This window comes from Vipera berus (genome assembly GCF_964194415.1).
Source record: "Vipera berus genome assembly, chromosome: W".
NCBI lineage: Eukaryota > Metazoa > Chordata > Lepidosauria > Squamata > Viperidae > Vipera > Vipera berus.
Window position 1 is genome coordinate 69,043,732 of NC_138210.1, and position 20,563 is coordinate 69,064,294.

General features: G+C 40.1%; 3 protein-coding genes across 3 annotated transcripts; all 3 read right to left on the reverse strand.

Moving 5' to 3' along the window:
• Positions 1 to 3,696: 3,696 nt before the first annotated feature.
• Positions 3,697 to 4,620, reverse strand: LOC308676409 (olfactory receptor 10G6-like; the record flags this gene model as incomplete). Its single annotated transcript, XM_081342222.1, has 1 exon — positions 3,697 to 4,620. One exon carries the CDS (start codon positions 4,618 to 4,620, stop codon positions 3,697 to 3,699), a length of 924 nt encoding a protein of 307 aa, XP_081198348.1.
• An 8,095-nt stretch (positions 4,621 to 12,715) lies between these two features.
• Positions 12,716 to 13,642, reverse strand: LOC308676410 (olfactory receptor 10G6-like; the record flags this gene model as incomplete). The annotated part of the gene is made up of 1 exon (XM_081342223.1): positions 12,716 to 13,642. The coding sequence occupies one exon, from the start codon at positions 13,640 to 13,642 to the stop codon at positions 12,716 to 12,718; it is 927 nt and encodes a 308-aa protein (XP_081198349.1).
• A 5,775-nt stretch (positions 13,643 to 19,417) lies between these two features.
• On the reverse strand, positions 19,418 to 20,344 carry LOC308676411 (olfactory receptor 10G6-like; the record flags this gene model as incomplete). The annotated part of the gene is made up of 1 exon (XM_081342224.1): positions 19,418 to 20,344. The coding sequence occupies one exon, from the start codon at positions 20,342 to 20,344 to the stop codon at positions 19,418 to 19,420; it is 927 nt and encodes a 308-aa protein (XP_081198350.1).
• Between the last annotated feature and the right edge of the window lie 219 nt (positions 20,345 to 20,563).

Below are 20,563 nucleotides of genomic sequence, written 5' to 3' on the forward strand. Positions count from 1 at the left end.
GAGGAGAAGCCCTGATTGTCAGCACTGGTGTGCTAGCCCTGACCCTCATTGGCAGCCACTGAGTCCTGACCGCCATCAAGAATGGTATGTTAGCCCCGAATGGAACTGCCCCTATGTGAGCCCTGACTGACAACCATGCCACCATAGCCCAGATTATCACTGACACAAGGAGAGCCCTGATCATTACTGATACCGAGACAGCCCAGACCATCACTATCACCAATGGAGCCCTGAGCTGCACCATCGGTGACACAACCCTGAAAACTGCCCCCAATGCTACACCAGCACAGAGCCCATGCCAAGATTTGATAAGGCAGGGGGAATCCAATGTGTCCTGAAGCAACACTATGGGTGGCTGCACACTCTATTAAACAGGCAGCAACCTGTGGCTGCTCCTCCTTTCAAGCCCACGTTTGATGGAGACCCTGAGAAGTTAAATTTCTTTCTGAACCAAGTGTGTTCTCACATGAAATGAAATGCCAATGCCTATCCATACCCAGCTGCGATGGTTGATGTCATTGCAGCTAACCTAGAGGGAGAGGCCTCGGAGTGGCTAAATAGCCTGTACAATGAACAAGCACCTGAACCATGGGACTTCAACCTATTCATCCAGGGCTTGAGGACTCGATTTGAGGATGAACCCATAGCTCTACAGGCAGAGAAGGACATTCATGAAGTGAAACAGGCAGGCAGACCAGTGAAGGATTATATGTGTGAATTCCAAAGAGTCACAGGTCTTATTGAGTGGTGGCCAGAACGATCCCTAGTGCACCATTACAAGAATGGCCTGGATCACAATCTGTTCCAAGCCTGTGTCTACCATGGGATACCTGATTAACTGCAGGAGTGGTACTGGGTGGCAGTAAAGATGGACATCGAGCTAACCTGCTACAAGAAACTGACAACCCCAGACTGAGACCAGAAATGATTAGACGACCACCACTCTGACGAACCCCAGTGACAGGAGTGGTGGAACCTCCTAAATCATCTTTGGTACCACTGATTAAATGTTTTAGGTGTGGCCAGCTGGGTCACCAGGCGGCGGCTTCTCCTGTCCCATTCCCACAGCAGAGAAGCAGCTCAGCCCCACCAGAGAAATGAAAAGTAAACCAGCCATCTGCCAGGGAGAAGTCAAATTGGATCGTGCAGGAACCAGTTGCCCAGGTCACCTTGCCTACTCAAGAGAAGGTGAAGACCCCAGCTGACTCAGCCACAGTGCTGACTCCCTATGATAGTGTTGATGAGAGAGAGAATGACCCTATGGTGAGTCGACCTATTCCACCTTTTTCCCTCACTGCCAAGCTTATAGTTCCTAAGACAGGAGCTCAAATGGACTTAAAGGTGCTAGTAGACTCAGGGTGCTCCTGATGCATCATCAGCCTGCCGATTGCTCTTAAACTTGGGCATACTGGTGCGGTTACTCTCCAGCCCCATGAAATTTGAACAGGCAGATGGATCTTTAATGGAAGGAACCTTAATCACCCACTTAATGGAACCGGTGAGGTTGGAAATAGGTGAACATTAGGAGCTTATTTGATTTGTGGTGGCCCCGAAAATGACTGAAGCAGTGATTTTAGGTCTAACTTCTTTAGACAAATGGAAACCCTTTATCTGGTGGGAAAGGGGGATGAGGACCCTGAGATTACCCATAGGGCCAACTCCCCCCAGTGGCTCTTTATGTGAAACCATGGAAAGAATAGATCTTGACAATAGGCAGGTGAGACACTAAAACAGACTAGTGCCAATCTGGATATTATTTGGGTCTCTCCTTCCTCATGTTCTTGGTTAACAACTCAGTGGGATAGTTAGGCAAAATATGAAAATGAGAGAAACTGGAATGAATCATTTAGCATGTAAGCTCCTCCATATATAGTATGTCAAATATGCTGCTGGAAGAAAAGGTGGTAGCTAAAGTATAACACTAATGTTTGAAGAATTCTCTTTTTACATGACTTTCCTTGAAGACAACTATAGCATAACAAACATGGGGATCTGGGAGATCAAGGTGACTTAATTTATTATTTTATTTTATTTTATTTATTTAGATTGATATACCGCCCTTTCCCAAAGGACTCAGGGCGGTTTACAGGATATTTAAAAGAAAATCAATACAAAAGTTAAAAACAAATTAAAAAAGATTAAATGGAACCCTGAGAAAAAATAGAAACCCAGTTAAAATTAAAAATTAAAAAATTCTCAGCCTGGGCCAGAGAGCTCGAAGACCCAGGTCTTCAGGTCCCGGCGGAATGAACAGAATGATTATAAAGGGGCCAGACATCTTAGAAAATTAGAACTAGATGGTCTCCTTTAATCCACATAATATAGACAAGAATGAAGACAGACCTATCTGATGATTTAAAAGCATTTATATGGAAACCTGGCTGGCAAAAGAAGAAAGCTAGAATTAGGTTGAAAAACTGGGGTCCCCTGATTTATTAGAGAGGATCCTAAACTGTCAGTTAGTGGGCTAAAGGGAGATTTTGAAATAAAAGGAAATTTGAATACTAGATTTCAAATAGTCAGAAAATAGTAAAAAACAGGATTAATTGGTTGAATATTGAAGGTTTAGATTAACAAGGGAAATTTAAATTAACTATAAGAAAATAGGTTTGAATTATTGATTAGCCCAGTGTATATAGATGATGGATCTGAAGTAATAAAAGATACTCTATTATTAAGGTGGTGATTTATTAGGATGGGAAGTGGGAAGTAGAAAATTCGCTCATTTCGCAGGGATTTGAAAACTTGGCTTTTTGAGCTGTCTGGCCCAGACTGAGGGGTTTTAATTATTGATTAATGGGGTTTTAGTTTAAATTCAGGGACTTAATTTAATTTTAGTTTTAATCGATTTTAACTTTGTATGTATGTATTTTAAATTTTTCCCTGTAAACCGCCCTGAGTCCTATGGGAATAGGGCGGTATACAAGTTTAAATAATAAATAAATAAATAAATAAAATGTTTATGGAATAGAATAAGATCATATTTAAGTTTAATAGGTGTATTTTAGATATTATAATTTTTATGAAATGAGATAAATGAGTTACCTGAAAGTTAAATACTATGGACATTAAAAGTTAAATTGGAATACTGTAATTGAAAATCAAAATTGGTAAAATTTTATAACAGGACATTGATTGTCTATCGAGATCTATTAAGATATGTGTATGCAAAAAGAAAAAAAATGTATTTATAAATGTGATAATGAAATTTTTACTGAATTTTGATATAATTAGAAAATTATTAGCATAAATACGAAATAGCAAATGTTAAGGGAAACTGAGAAGAAATATTTGATGGTATAACCTGAGATACTCACTAATGATTGTATTACTGATCTATTGTTTAACCCAATTACAACATTGCCTTCTAAAATGTTATTCTTAACCCTATAAAATTTAATAACATATTTTAAAAAACATTGTATGGCAACAAATGTAACAATAAACACTTTGATTAACTGTATTGTCAATAATCATGCTCTGGCAGCATCTACATCTCTTTTTATTTATTTGAATTTGAATGTATACCCTCCATAGCTAAGCAATCTCAAAATGGCTTATACAGTGCCTGTGCCTATAAGTTAATTACTATAAAGGCTTCATTGTATAGAATCAAAGTCCTTTGATCAACATTATATGGCAACAACCAGCAGGAGATTCTTTCTATCAGATTACAGGAATATTCATGGAATCAATTTAGGATGATCTCCTAGACAAGTTGACAAGGGCACGTTTTATGTCCTGGTTCCTCAGCGTATAGATAATGGGATTCAAAAGTGGAGTCAGTGAGGTGTAGAAGACAGCCACCACTCCATCTAGTGGATCCTGAGATCCTGGTCTCAGGTAGATGAAGACAAGAGGCACATAGTAGGTCACCACTACGGTTATGTGAGCAGTACAGGTAGAGAAAGCCCGTTTACGACCTTGGACACTGTGGATCTTCAGAATTGTGGAGACAATGTACATGTAGGAAGTCAAAATCAGAAGGAAGCATGTGGTGGCCACCAGCCCAACATCCACCATGGTTACCATCTCATTGAGTGTTGTGTCAGCAGAGACCAGCTTCAACACAGCGGGGATATCACAGAAGATATAGTTGACCTGGTTTTCCCAACCAAATGGCAAGCGAAAAACAAGGGCTGTTTCCATCATAGAGTGAAGGCATCCTCCAATCCAGGTGCCCATGGCCAGGAAGAGACATGTCCTATGGTTCATGAGGTTGCCATAGTGGAGTGGTTTGCAAATAGCCAGAAATCGATCATAAGCCATCAGTGTATAAAGGAAGCATTCTGTGCAACCCAAAAAATGGAAGAAGAAGAGTTGACACACACAACCTCCAAAGGATATGATCTTCCCACCTTCTAAAAATCCAACGATGACCTTGGGAACAATCACGGTGGAAACTGTCATGTCAAGAAAGGACAAATGGCAGAGGAACCAGTACATGGGCTTGTGGAGTTGGGGATTAGATAGCACAACCAACAAGATCAGAAGATTTCCAAAGAGTGTCATTAAATAGATGAGTAGGAAGAAGATAAGTAAAGGTTCCTTCAGACTATTGGGATATGGAAAGCCAACAAGGACAAACTCATTCAATGACGTTTGATTCTTACCCTCCATCTGTGCAACAAAAACACATCCTGGGTATAACCAATCATGGAAAGAGGGCAGACAATAAGCAGAACAATAATGCAATATTTAAGCAGATGATCCTATCACAGGTAGTGTTATTGGAGAGCAATCTTCTCTGTTGGGAGGAGGGCTCAAGTGCAAAAGTAGCCTACACACATAAGACAGCTAGCTTTGACCTTTCCAGAATGCCTTAGAGTTGTATCTAGTAGTTCCCTTTCGAAAGCTATCAGTCCTGGAGATAAATGTGTAATAGGGAGAGAAGAATAAAATAGTCAGCTTGAACCTTGCACATGTAAGTCTGATTGTTCATGTCTGACATAAACATTTGTTTAATGTATTTTGTTAAAATTTATTTTATGTTACTATGTCCTGCAAGCAATCAACTTGCATGTAGTTTAGTAGTAAAAGATACACAGATTGTCCCTGATACCTCCAGATAATATCTATTTAGTTCACAAAATATTATTATATCTATCCATGGTTTGAGATGAAAAAGGCCCAGTACAGCATAAGTTCTGAGAACATCTTCCTTCAGCAGATGAAATAGGAAATAAAATGGCCATGCATCCTTGAACTGATATTAACCAAAAGAAGAGAACTATTTTAAAAATGGAAGTAACAGGAATGTTGCATGTTATATGCATTTGTTCTTTCTTCTTTTTCATGGTGAGTGCGTTCAAATAGAAGGTAACTTTATGACATCAACCAGGGATGTTTTAATATGGGCTCCTACATTGAACAAGAAGTTGATCTTCTTGATCTCAATGGCCTTTTGCAATTCTGTAATTCTACAATAAGTAGAGTTCTTTGAAGGGGACAATTAGAACAGACCATCAAGCCCTATCTTCCAAGTCTCCAAATCATTCCCTTTGTTCCTTGCTGATCAGATCAGCTTTGGACAATCCCCAGAATGGCTGCTCAAACATTTTGTGGTTATGATAGGAAAGCTTCCATATCAAAATCCTTTTATAACTGCATACATAGATGATATTATTTTATCTGAAGCTTGCTAAGCACTTAATTAAAAAGGTACAGTATATCATGCAATGTTGGAGGAATACCTTTGAATTAGTCCCATCTAAATGGTTCCACATTAATTACAACCTCAATTCATTTTCAAATGTCTTCTATCACATGTTGAGATGTTTGTTGACACCTTATAAACCTCTTCCTTCTATCCCACTCAGATGGAGATTTCAATCTAATGCCAACTATAGTCAGAACCCAACTGGAGATGAAGAGATGATTATTCTAGGCTGCTTGATAAAGTCTTGCAGTGTGTCACCTCTCAAAGAGTCTGAGAGACATTCATTATGGTAATTGTAGAAGGAGTTTGAAATCCATCCATTGTCTCAACAAGGCTGGGTACTCTGGTTTAATTCCAATCTTATTCTCTTTTCTACTGCCTTTATTGTCTATACTCCCAAGTTGTTCCTGTTTCCAAATCCCACTTGCATTCCCATCACTAAGGACCTATTGTCTTAATTCAGTGTCTTTGGATGTATCATTAAACACCTCTAAATGAATCACTTGGAGACTGATTTAAAATGTGGAGTGAGAACATTCCAGAAATAAACACACACATTGTAGTGAAATCAGCTCTGGGATTATTAATAAATAGAACTCAAAACAACTAGAAGTAGTTTGCTTCCAGGTGCTGTTCAAGGTGCTGATTTTGACATTTCAAGCTCTATGTGGCACGGGGCCAGATTATTTGAGGGACTGCCTCTCCCCAGTTACATCTACTCTCCCCTCAGATCCGGCAGGAGCAGCATGTTGTGGGGTCTTGTCTGTTAAGAAGTTCCATCTGATGGGACACAGGAAGAGAACCTTTTCTGCCATGGCACCCATCCTTTGGAACAACAAACCCCCTGAGATGTAGGAGAAGGACAGGCAGAGTCTGAGGGTGGAGTCAAGAAAGGAATCACCCTAGTTTCATTACATTCCCAGCCTGGTCTCATTATGTTCCCTTTTGGATTCCAATGATTCTTATCTAGTGCCAATGGCTTAGTGGTTAAAGATGCTGAGTTTGTCAGGTGGAAAGCTGACAGCCTGGGTTTGAGACATGAGCGTTGCAAGACAGGGGTGAGCTCCTGTCCTTGCCTCAGCTCTGCCCACCTAGCAGTTCAAAAGCATGCACAGGTGGATAGATAAATAGATACCACTTCAGTGGGAAAGTAATGGTGATCTGTGCACCTCAGTGTATAAAGATGCTGGCCACATGACCATAGAAGTGTTTTCAGACAATGCTGGCTCTCTTGGCTAAGAAATGGAGATGAGCATCAATCCCTAGAGTCACATATGACCTTTTACCTTTATACATAATATCATTCAACATTATTAGTTGGACATCATTGTAAATAACTCAGCTCAGCCAGATTGTTGATTTCTAATAACAGTAACTTGCATCCATCTTGCTTTGAAGTGACTCTGGGAGGCTTACAACATTAAAGCAATAAACCATAAAGATAAATGTTTTAAAATATTATTAAAATCAATAAGAATAAAATAATATTTAAAAACTCTGATAGAGAGGCTTTCTCTGCCACAGTTTCTCTATCGTTGTCCATACTTGGAGAACAGTTTAGTTTCTTACACATATGTTCCACTACATCTTAAATATCTCCTGTAAAGTCACATTTACATAGCTTTGGTTGAACCATATGCCTGTATGGTTTGGCAAAAAAACTCCCTAAAATTTTCTTTTTCAGGAAGGTAAAATCAAAAGAACAAGTAAGATTGCTGATCACCAAGTTCTATTCCCATCCCATTTGAATTGGAGGACCTTTTAAGGCGCTTCAGGGTTGAAAGGATTAACCAGTGACATCACCATTGCCTGAGGGACACCTGTGAGGGCTCTTTTCATGTCCTGATCAAGGAGCTGGGACTAATGACAGGAGCTCACCCTGCCATGCAACACTCGGATCTTGAACATGAGCTTGCTAACCTCCAGCCCAGCATCCTAATCACATAAGCCACCGCATTCCAACCAAGTTCTACTAGGAAAGGGTGCTAAAAAAACAAAGCAATTATTTATATTATTCAAATGTTACTTGGTTACCAATATGCCTCACAGAATATTTATTGGGGCAAATAAATAGAAGTGTTATTAATATAACTTTGGGCAACTGGAGAATGTGAATGGACTTTAACTGAATCAATTGAATTTTAAAAAAAGAATACATGGAGTGGTCAATCCCACCTACAGGAGATGACCAAGCTGAGCCTCTGCATGGGGTCAAATACTTCATCATTCTGGATTCCCAACACCCCCAAAAGAAACCCAAGTCTAGCCCCCCCTTGAAGTCCATTGACTCTTATCTGACGCCAATTTGCATTGACTGTTAGTAGATCAGTTTCTTGTGTATAGGTAGCATGGAATAAACTCACAGTGCTTTTGAACTCTATCTTTGCGCCTGGTTTCTTGGGCCTGACTCCACCCTTTATATATCTAGATCAGGGGTAGGCAACCATGGCTCTTTTATGACTTGACTCGCAGAATTTCTGAGTCAGCATGACTGGTTCAGAAATTCTGGGTATTGAAGCCCCCAAGTCATAAAAGAGCCAAGGTTGCCTACCCCCGATCTAGATAAACCAAATTGGGAAGATACATTTTGCATGATCTCTGATCAGAATACCTATATTGTGGTTACAGTCTAATTCCTGTTCTTTACTAGCGATGAAGGACTCACACAAAACACACCCATACGTTTCCGGGTAAGAGAATTACAGCAACCATGAGAAATTGTTATTTCTTCAGAACACTACAAAAACACTCAAGAATTGACCTCATGTCAATTGCTCGTCCTGACGCGAGCGGCACAACAGCTGTTGCAGCAGGAAACGAGGACAACTTACAAAGGAAGCAGGAACAAATGCGCTTTATTCTCCAACACAGCAATCCAAAGCAAGAATCAAGTCAGCGTTGGCTGCTCGGAGCACCCAACGCTGCTTATATACACAACACAAATCACCACACCCTGCACCACGCCTTTCAATTAACACCGCACCCTCTAGGCTGACATCCGCCCGCCCTCCTATAAATCCCCTGTTCCCTCCCGCGTGACCTCTTCCTTGCCCCGGCTATCCGGCGTCTCCTGTGTTCCTGTGCCAGGTATCATTCCCCTCAATTCATCCCCTACCCAAGAAGCCCCTCTCTGCAACTGTGCTCCCATGGCTCCAGCGTCCCCCATGGACCCTTCACCCCAGCGCAGCCAGATGGCCCCAGCAGCCCACCATGTGCACGCCTTTCCCCCTTCGCCCGCCAGCGATAGACCCCCGCCCCCTGTTCAGGACATCTGTCTGTCGATGCGAAGGGGGCTCCCAGTCCGTAAGCAGCAGGCCGAGCAAGCGCAGCACCGGCTGTGTCAGTAGGGCCACTCTGTGCAGCCCCGGCAATGGTGGCAGGCTGCACGTCCTGCTGGGTTTGGGAGCATCGGTGCGGCTGAAGCCCTGTACCTCCCGGGCTGGCAGGGCTGCTCTGTGCAGGTGCGGCAACAATACCGAGCCGAGCGTCCCACTGGGCTTGTCGGCGAGGCCTCCGTTGCGGTGCCGTAGCCCCGGGGCCTGAGCACGTAGGCCGTTCTTCTGGGCGGGGCTGGGAACTGGTGGGACGCTTGTGGGCGTCGGCGACCACTGGACCGTCTCCCCGGCCACTGGAGCCGCCAGTCAGCTGGGTAGGAGAAACATGGTGGCGGGAGGGGTGTGGTGTGCCGCCCCTCGTTGATTGTCGAGCCTGCGGGGCTCGACACCTCAGTTCAGATGGTGATTTATTAACAGCATATCAACACAATACAGCTGGCCTTTCTCACCTTCAAGATAATTCTTAGAATTCTTAGATTATTGGTGTCCTAACAATTATGTAAGTGGATATCCAAAAAGGAGAAACTTTTTCAAACAAGGGAGTTTTTAGAAGCTATCCACATAGTCTTTAAATACACTTTATTTATCTATTTGATTTTATGATCCTGAACAAGACTGTAGGGTTTTATTTTCTGTCAAACCATACAGGTAGATTGTATAATCAGGATATGTAAACATGGCTTTTAGGGAAAATATTTAAGATATAATGGGATAAATGTGTAAGAAATCAGATTGTTCACAAAATTATAGACAATGTTAGAGAAACTGTGGATACCCAGGAAAGGAAGCTGGAATTTTTAGGGTACTTTGTTTCCCAGGAGAAATATCAGTTATTTCAAGGCAAAACTCAAGGAAAACCATATGTGGAAGGCACCTGATATTCTGAGGTTTGAATTCCCACATTTGGAAACGTGTCTTAAACTTCTCTTTAGAATTCCAGGCCCCTGGATGATGGATTGATCATCTCTTGAGGACCCAAAGGTGCTTTTTCAAAGGTCAACTGGACTTCCTTTGTTTTTCCTTGAAGATGTTTCACTTCTCATCCAAGAAGCTTCTTCAGTTCTTCAGCTTCTTCAGATCCTTGCTGAGCTCTTAATGAAGACTATTCATATTTCCAGATGCTCTGTTTCACTAAAAACTAGCCAATGTTGGTTATAGGAGGGGACATTGACCACACACTTGGCAACTTGATGATCATCACAAACCCATTTTTTTTCATTGAAGCAGAACTTCAAGATGACAAGAGGGAAACGTATTGTAAGCCATGAAGAAAATGAATGCAAGTTACTATTATCAAGAATCAGCTGAGTTCAGTTACTTACAGTGACATGCAACTAATGATTTTGAGCAATAATACATATAAATAATGATGAAATCAGAGTGGCAATGAGTGTTAGGTGTTTGGAATATATAGTCTTTTAAAATTTATGACAGGTTGCATTGATAAGCATACTTATCAATGGGTATATACTCAGATTAAGAACATATATGAGCTTCAGAGGCAGATACAATGAGAATGTATCTATTGTTGCTTTTTTCCTTTGGAATAGCTTATACCTTGAGGCAAGAATAAATTCCCCACCCCTACACACTTTATGGGAGGTTAAAACCTCTTTTTCTGGAAGACATTTGGGCAGCCAGAAAAAAAATTGAATGACATTCTTCTTCTTCTTCTTTGTATTGTGTTTTGTGCAGTGTTTCAGACTGCTTTGAAAAACCAGAAACCTCAAGCAAGACATTTTTGTACCCACATCCATCAAAAGGTTTTAGGTAATCGTGGAAGGCAAACAATGGTTTTTAACATTTTGTGTTTGTTAATTGATAAAGGGCTTCTAGTCTGTCTCCCATGTAATCCACAGCTGCATAACCAATCTGTCTTTCCCTCCCTTCTCCTCCCCATCTCCACCCATTTTACATCCTACATCAGTTTAGTCCAGTGCTTCTCAATCTCAGCAACTTTAAGATGTGTGGACTTTAACTCCCATAATTCCTCAGCCCAGCATGCTGGCTGGGTAAATCTGGTAGTTGAGGTCCACATATCTTGGTTGCTGAGGTTGAGAAAAATTGGTCTAGCCACTCTACAAATCTGATGGAGTGCAAGTCTTTGAATAAAACTATTATTTTATTATGCTCACCAGATATAAAGCTTCTGGATTCAGGCAGTTTCTAAATCTTGAAAATAAATAAGTAGGTACATAGAGGATGACACACACACACACAGAGACATAGAAACATATACAAAAGCACACACACATAGTGAAAGAGGGAGAGAGAGGAAGACGAAAGGTAGGAAGGATGAAAGGATCAACCTCTAATCTGGTTGCTTTACAGACTATGACTGTTTTATACCTTTAAAAATTGTCATTTGTGAGAAGGGGAAAGTTGTGGTGGTAATTTCCTTAGAATACTGCACTGGAGACTGTTACAATTCTTGGGACTCTTTTAACACACGATTGATTTTCATATAGGCCCTTTGGTTTGATATTTTCTTTACACTGAGTTGTTGGTTTCGATGGTTGACACTCAAGTTTTCATGACTGAAAATTAAAGGATCTCAGGAGAATAACTTATGAGCTGTGGTGGTGCAGTGGTTAGAATGCAGTACAGCAGGCTACTTCTGCTGACTGATGGCTGATAGCAGTACGAGTCTCACTGACTCAAGGTTGACTCAGCCTTCCATCCTTCTGAGGTCTGTAAAATGAGGACCTAGATTGTTGGGGACAATAAGCTGATTCTATCTCTGTAAACTACTTAGAGAGGGCTGTAAAGCACTGTGAAGCAGTATATAAGTGCTATTACCTTTTTGAACAAGCTGGCCTGGCCTGATGGGATGGGGTTGGGTTTTATAAACCTGTTTTAACTTTTTTAATGTGTACTAATTTATTCATGGTCATTGTTGTTTAATCGCTTTTAATTTTTGTATCTTGTTTTTAATATGTATTGCCCTGTTCACCGCCCTGAGTCCTTCGGGAGAAGGGCGGTATACAAATTAAATAAATAAATAAATAAATAAATAAATAAATAAATAAATAAATAAATAAATAAACAAACTGCAATAGATTTTCTACATCTTTGGAGAGTCCAGTGTTTGCTTTCTATTACTCACTGGTCAACTCTCCATCTCTCTCTTTCTGCAAGGGTCACTGCCAACATGACATTGTTGAATTAAAGGGACTTGGAGCACATATGCTTTGGCCAATTTTACTGGGTGGACAAAAGTTATTAGAGATAGGTGGTCCCAATATTTAGCATCAACAACATTGGTGATCTGTAGCAAGTCCTGGGAAGTAGGAAAAGGGAGACATTGCAGTCATTCATATTAAACATGGTGAGGGTTATGACTTTAAATTTGGTTTTCTAATTCAAGTGTCCAATAGCAACTTATAACACATAAACTCCAAACATCCAACAAAAGTATTTTAATTTGAGAATGAGAGTTTGTGAAGAATTCAGTTTCAATGGGGAAATAGTAATTTACACAATGTACATAACCCCGCCCCCACTGGAAATGGGATTCTTTAGTGTCTTTAATATCAGATGAGCAAACTTTCTCTGGAGCACAGTATAAACCCAAAATCTGGGATTGACACCATCTGTGAGGAGGGCACACCAAAGGCATTGAGTACAACCACAGTTCTAGGTGGCTGTGCTCACTTTTCATTCAGGTGACATCTGATAATAGAAGAATAAAGTAAAAATGAGATTGTTTACTTGCTGCTGGCTACTCTGCATTTCCTCTCCACAATTTCACCAGTGCAGTCTTCATCTCCTTGTTCCTAAGTGTGTATATCAGTGGATTCAACAAAGGGGTTACTGTGGTGTAAAACACGCTCACTGCACCATCCATGGAGCCCTGAGAAGCTGGTCTCAGATAATGATATATCACAGGCAGGTAATAGATGCCCACCACAATAAGATGGGCAGTACAAGTTGAGAAAGCTTTGTTCCGTCCTTCACTACTACTAATCTTCAAAATAGCCAGGATGATGTAGACGTAGGATGCTAAGATAAGCAGAAAACAGGTCATTGCCACAAGGCCAATGTCAATGAAGCTCATCAACTCATTGAGTTTTGTGTCAATGCAAGCCAGTTTCAGCATGGCAGGAATGTCACAGAAGACATAGTCAATATAGTATCTCTGTCCATAAGGCAAGTGGAAGGTAAGGAAAGTCTGAAATGTGGAATTGAGGCTGCCTCCAATTACGGTACCCAAGCAGAGAAGGAGACACACTTTCCAGTTCATGATGTTGCCATAGTGGAGTGGTTTGCAAATGGCCAAGAAGCGGTCATAAGCCATCAAGGTGTAGAGAAGACTTTCTGCACATCCCAGGAAATGAAAAAAGTACAGTTGAGTCACACACCCTAGAAAAGAAATGACTTTGCCTCCAGGAATGAATCCTGCAATGACTTTGGGGACCACCACAGAGGTGAACGCCATGTCTAAGATGGAGAGATGACAGAGGAACCAATACATGGGCTTATGCAACTGAAGGTTAGAGATCACCACTCCGATGATGAGGGAATTTCCAGAAAGAGTCAGGATAAACATGACTGAGAAGAAGAGAAGTAAGGGCAGCTTCAACCCTTGTGTATATGGAAACCCAGAAAGGATAAACTCATTTGGAGCTGTTTGATTTGGGCACTCCATGTAGTATCTTTTCTTTTAATCACCTAACCTGTGGAGCAGGTGAGATATTTTATGCTATAATGAGAGATTTGAAGTCTGAGACACTTATTCAGAGTCAATGATGTTCCTCAAAGAAATAGTATCTGGCTAAGAAAAAAGAACTCTTTTTAAATATCTACATTCCACATATTTTTTATTTATTTATTTAAATCCCATTTATATCCTGCCCTTCTCCGAAGACTCAGGGCAGCTTACAATTTAAGCACAAACCAATGTGCTTAGCAATAGCCTTCATTCTATGTATATGCCTGCTTATTAGGGCTTTCACACACACCCCAAGCGGCATTATTACAAAGTCAGCTTAATGGCCCCCAACAATCTGGGTCCTCATTTTACCTACCTCGGAAGGATGGAAGGCTGAGTCAACCTTGAGCCTGGTGGGATGCGAACCTGCACTAATTGCAGGCAGCTGGCAGCTGCACTAATTGAGGTATGAATCCATCCCAACACAATAAAGATATATATTTTCCCTGGGCTGAGTTGCTTTTGGAAAGAAATTACTTTTGAAACTCTATTTATCATTGTATTGGTTTAATACTATGAGGTGTGCACATAGATTTCTCAGTGTCTGTCCTTTGCCTAAGTCAAGATATGTAAGTACTTATAAAACTGAACCTGAATTCATTACATTCATTTGTGTTTCATTCAAACAGCAGTTTCTATCTTACATTATTGACTCGTGTAGAGATGTGACATCACATGTCTTTCATAGCCATGAAGGAGTACTGTTATTCAGTAAAGTAGGTTTTCTCATTTACAATTGTATTTTGGAGCTCATAAAATCCATTTAGCAGACATGCAGCATGAATTGGCCTGCCCTCCTTCTATTAATCTCTTTTATTGGAGATGTATTGTACAAGATTTCTAGTACAATTTGGCCCCGCAAAACCCGTAAACAATACATTGAAGAAGAAGCTACACAATCCAATTTCCTCTGTGTCTAGACAATGCACACTGATAACATTTTTCTGCAGAAGAAATGGCAGCTGACTTTAATGATCTTCCCTGGAAAAATGGTAAAGCACACGTCAAAGGATTTTGGAAATATTTAAATGCTTTATAGGATCATATTAGCCAAACCATACTCACTAACTTTTTGTTGCTTTAGTTTCAGAAGTAGATTCATGACAACAAATATATTTCACCCAGATCGAGTATGCAGAGAAGATCCCAGGCTTTAGATTTCCTCCTAGAGAGGAGAAAGCTGGGTTGATCTACAGAAGAAAGATCAATTAAGAATGTGCTGTACCAAAGCTTGCTATACAACTTCTCATTCTGTTGCTTGGAAGAAGATTGGCAGATATTGATGGGATCACCTAAGCAAGAACTTACTAGCAAAAACTTGCTTAAGTTGTTTCCTTGTGTGCGTAAAAGGTTCTTAGAAGATTTCTCTGATAGTAGATCTATCACTGATTTCTGTGGAGGCAATGAAGACTAAATTTTACTCAGACATGAGTTGCAGATGAGAGCTCAATCCCAAGGTTGTTTTCCCCCCCCCCAGAATGAGACTAGTATTCACTTGTTACGGAAGAAGGTACCTTAGTGTGAAAAAAGGGAGAGATTATTTGCTCTTGTGAAGTATAAACTGGCTGAGACCAGAACTACACCAAGAGAACTTCCCAAGCATCTTAGGTTTTCCTTACTTGCACTATCACATTGCTTTTTCCCCCAGCTGTCATGTTTAGATGCTTCCTTAGAAGTCAGTCATGGTATCGTCTTTATAGAATAAAGAATGAAAGAAGGTTGCTATACCTTGAGAATTTGAGACTTATGAAGCTTCTACAACTCCCGCATCTTCTCAGTCTTATTTTCCTGAATGTGCACCATTGTTGCTTCCATCAAATTCCTCTGGGTGTTATCTTAAAGGTTTATTTAGAGGAAAGGCAATTAACGTTATCAGCAAACCACTGAGGAACAGTTAGAATACTGTTGGTTGCACCCAAAGTTTGGTCTCAGAAAAATCAATGTGATGGATTAGACAAGAAACAAGAATCAAAGATACTTTGAGTTTATTGATTTATGAAATTTATATGCTGTCCATCTCACAGTCCAAAGTGACTCTGGATGGCTTACAAAGCCATGATAACATACATAAATATAAAAAACATTTAAATTAGCAAGAATTAAATAAAGGCTAAAAAACAAAAGGATGAATGATGCTTGTTTTCTTTCATTTGATCAACCACCTCCAGAATAATCTATCCCCATCAAGGCTCTGAGCCAAATTTTAAGCTCCATGAGGAAGGCCAGAAGAGTGAAGGTATATCTCACATCTGGGACCAAGATGTCCTAGAGGGTGAAGGCCATGGTAGAGAAGACTCTACCCAAAATTCCTTAGCTAATGGGATCCACGGTAGGTCTCTTCTGCTGGAGCAAGTGGGGAGGACCAATCCCACCAGGGTGAGGTAGTTCCTCAGGTAACCTGGTCCCATGCCATGAAGGGATTTAAAGGTAATAACCAACCCCTTGAGTTGGACCCAGAAGCAAACTGGCAACTAATGCAGCTCATACAACAATGGCATTGCATGCACCACCCTAGGGGTCTCTAGAACTATTTCTTCTGTTGCATTCTGTACCAATTGTAGTTTCCAAATACTCTTCAAGGGTAGCTTAATGTGGAGCACATTGCAGTAATCCAACTGTGAGATTACTAGGGCATGAGTGACTGAGAACATGGCTTAATGATCCAGGAAAGGGTGCAACTGGCGCATAATACAAAGATTTTTATTATGTGACCATTATCCTGATTGCAGCTCTTCCTTCTGTTCCTCATGATTATTCCTTCTTCTCATTATATTATCCAGCAGCCCATTGATTTCAATGGGAACACAACAAATCTATCCAGCACTTAGCTGCAAAAGCCACCTATCTACTGTACCTTAGCATGTCATTTACTGTATACATTTGTTTAGCAAAAGTATCATGTTTGTTTATTTTCTTAGCACATTTCTACAGCTATCTATTTTGGCTGTAAAATGCTCATACGCTTACAATGCATATGAGAAAAACTTTATATATAAAAGCTAGAGGTCAACATTAAATAAAAATAATCAAAGCTCCTTGCCTAATAGCAGCATAAAAACAAAACCGAAAGAGTCAGCTGTTTTATGCAATTTTTCTTTTAAATAACTGCTTCTGTGGGGTTTCTTTTTTGTACAAGGCTTCAAATACCTTTTTTTGGTTTGTTCTTATTTTTTCACTTTCTTTTGACAGATTTTGTTTCATTTTTTGTATTTGCGTACAAAAGATGATTAAGGGGCTGGAAAGTAAAACTTTGGTTGCAGGAATTGGGTATGTCTAGTCTAGTGAAAAAAGCTCTAGGGTGACATGATAGCAGTCTTCCAATATCTAAGGGGTTGCCACAAAGAAGAGGGGGTCAATTTATTTTCCAAAGCACCTGAAGGCAGAACAAGAAACAATGGATGGAAACTAATCAAGGGGAGAAGCAACCTGAAATTAAGGAGAAACTTGCTAACAGTTAAAACAATTAACCAGTGGAACAACGTCCCTCCAGAAGTTGTGGATGCTCCCACACTGGAGGTTTTTAAGAAGAGACTGGACAGCCATTTGCCTGAAATGGTATAGGGTTTCCTTCCTGAGCAGGGGGTTGGACTAGATGACCTCCAAGGTCCCTCCCATCTCTCAAGAGCTTCCTGATTCTTTAAAAAGCTCTGCTTTTATTTCTTTGATCTTTCTAGGATTCTGGAAATTCCTTCCAGAATATGTACACAATGCTTCCATTCTCTTTTCTTCAAATATAGCACACCTCATTAATGCTCTACCTATTTCCCCCCAATGCTGAATTATATACAAAAAGAACATTGTATCATCATGAGTGAAATACAAGAAACCAAAATAAAGTCTTGGAGTTCTTAACGTTAGAGCTTTTATTTTATTTACTTTGTTAGAAACAAATACTTCTAAGTTAAACCTGATGACAATAATAAGACTCTGATTTTCATTTTCTTAATAAAAAGAATGTTTATCTTCTCAGACATTACAAATTGCAATTATCTACAGCAGAGATGAAGCCAATTCTTTTGAAACGACAAAGAGGGTGACTATATTGGAGTTGTTGCAAAAATATACACTTTCATTAGGGGAAAACCCCCCACAATATTATATAAGAATTATTTATCTATTCCTCCACCTAAACTATCATAGATCAGGAAATGTAATTTAAATTTAAAGAGCCTTGGTGGAGCAGTGGGCTAATGCCTCCTTAAGTAACACCAGCTGCCTGCAATTAGTGCAGGTTCGCATCCCACCAGGCTCAAGGTTGACTCAGCCTTCCATCCTTCTGAGATAGGTAAAATGAGGACCCAGATTATTGGGAGCAATAAGCTGACTTTGTAAAAATGCCGCTGGGGGGGGGGCGAAAGCCCTAATAAGCAGGCATATACATAGAATGAAGGCTATTGCTAAGCACATTGATTTGTGCTTTAGATTGTAAGCCGCCCTGAGTCTTCGGAGAAGGGCGGAATATAAATGGGATTTAAAAAAAATACCACTGTTCTATGAGGTATAATATACTGAAAAGATCCATATTAATAGTAATAGCACTTAGACTTATATACAGCTTCAAAGTGATTTACAGACCTCTCTAAGCAGTTTACAGAGTCAGCCTATTGTCCTCAACAATCATCCTCATTTTACCAACCTTGGAAGGATGGAAGGCTGCGTTCAACCTTGAGCCCATCAAAATTGAACTCCAGACTGTGGGCAGAATTAGCCTGCAATACCACATTCTAACTACTGCACCACCACTAAGATACAACTTGGAAATCAGGACCAAGTAAGATTGATGGTGAATCCATGCAGTATGGCTGAGTCAGAAGCCAGAATCAACAAATCAATAAAGTTGTAGGCCATCCCATTGGTTCAGAAAGACTCTGATTCTTAAGCAAAGATAACCAGGAAGTCAGTACATTTTCTCTCCAAAAGACCTCAGCATGACATAATCAGAACATAATGCAAGTGGGCAGTGTTTGAACGCATTTTGGAATCTCAGGAAAATATTGGCATAATCTACAAAACTATCAAATACAGAGAATGCTGTTTCAGTATGAATATTTCTGCAGTTTTTACTGAAAAAGAATGAACTATAATATTTCCAAAATTAACAATATATTCTGTTACAGTTTCCTTTAAAACAATAAAAGAATAACAGAAGAACTAATTTTATTCTGAAATTAACTTTTTTTTAGTATACAACTGACTGAGAAAAACCATACAAAAAAGTAGAAATGCACACAGATATGCAAGAGAAAAACTAAACAGATGTTTAAAAATTATATTCACATGTAACTATGGAGATTATCAGCCATCCAGGTCATAGTTGTCCCAAAGATGCTTTTTCACGAGGCAACTGGACTTTCTTTGTTTTTCTTTGATGATGTTTCACTTTTCATCCAAGAAGCTTCTTCTGCAAGGAATATAAATCCTTCCATTCCCCACCATCCAGTCACACCTGAAGAAGCTTATTGGATGAGAAGCGAAACATCTTCAAAGAAAAACAAGAAAGTTCAGTTGCCTCATGAAAAAGCATCTTTAGGACATTCACATGTATTCTCTCCAACAATCCTGGATGAGCTACAAAAAAAGTTAATAGATACTGTAGTTCTGATCTCTCTTCCCATTTTCATTTGCACCTCCATACAGTAAAGTAAATTAGAGGTCACAATTGCTTATCTAATTTTGAGGAAAGATACATGGTGATCATCTTTTGCTACCTACCTACTCAGGATTCCCACCCCAGAGTTTCACTAGAGCAGTTTTCATCTCTTTGTTCCTAAGTGTGTATATTATTGGGTTCAACAAAGGGGTGATGGTGGTGTAGAACACACATACCACACTCTCCATGACGTCCTGAGAAGCTGGTCTCAAATAACGAGAAAATAAGGGCAGGTAGTATATGATCACCACAGTAAGATGGGCAGAGCAAGTGGAGAAGGCTCTCTGTCGCCCTTCACTGCTACTAATCTTCAAAATGGCTGTGATGATATAAGCATACGATGCTAGGATAAGAAGAAAGCAAGTGATTGTCACAAAGCCCATGTCAACGATGATAACCGTCTCTTGAAAGTGTATGTCAACACAAGCCAGCTTCAGGATGGATGGAACATCACAGAAGATATAGTCAATATAGTTGTTCTCTCCATAAGGCAAATTAAAGGTAAGAGATGTCAGAAAGGTGGAATGAAGGGTCCCTCCAATTATGGTACCCAAGGAGAGAATGAGACAGGCTTTTGAGCTCATGAGGTTGCCATAGTGGAGTGGTTTACAAATGGCCAAGAAGCGGTCATAAGCCATCACGGTGTAAAGGAAACATTCTGTACACCCAACCGAGTTCAGAAAGAATACCTGTGAGATGCACCCTGAGAAGGAAATAATTTTTCCCTGCTGGTTGAATCCTGCAGTAACTTTGGGAACCACCACAGCTGAGAAGGCCATGTCCAGGACAGAAAGATGACAGAGGAACCAGTACATGGGCTTGTGCAATTGAAGGTTGGTGATCACCGCCAAGATGATCAGAGAATTTCCACAAAGAGTGAGTGCAAACATGATAGAGAAGAAGAGAATCAAGGGTACCTTTAAGTCTTCTGTACAAGGAAACCCAGAGAGGATAAATTCATTTGGGGCTGTTCGATTTGGACACTCCATATAGTAGAAGTCTCTTCTTCAAACACCTAATGTCTAGCCTACAAATGCATGGACCAGTAGATCCCTTTGGACCAGCCCAGGACCTATGAAGAAGAAATACTTCTTATATCCCAAAATTCTATGTGATTTGGAAGGAAAAAAAACTGAAAAAGAGAACCTGTTGTAATGTTAAAAGCATTATTTACTCGGCATTTAACCAGTATTTATTTTGTCAGTTTT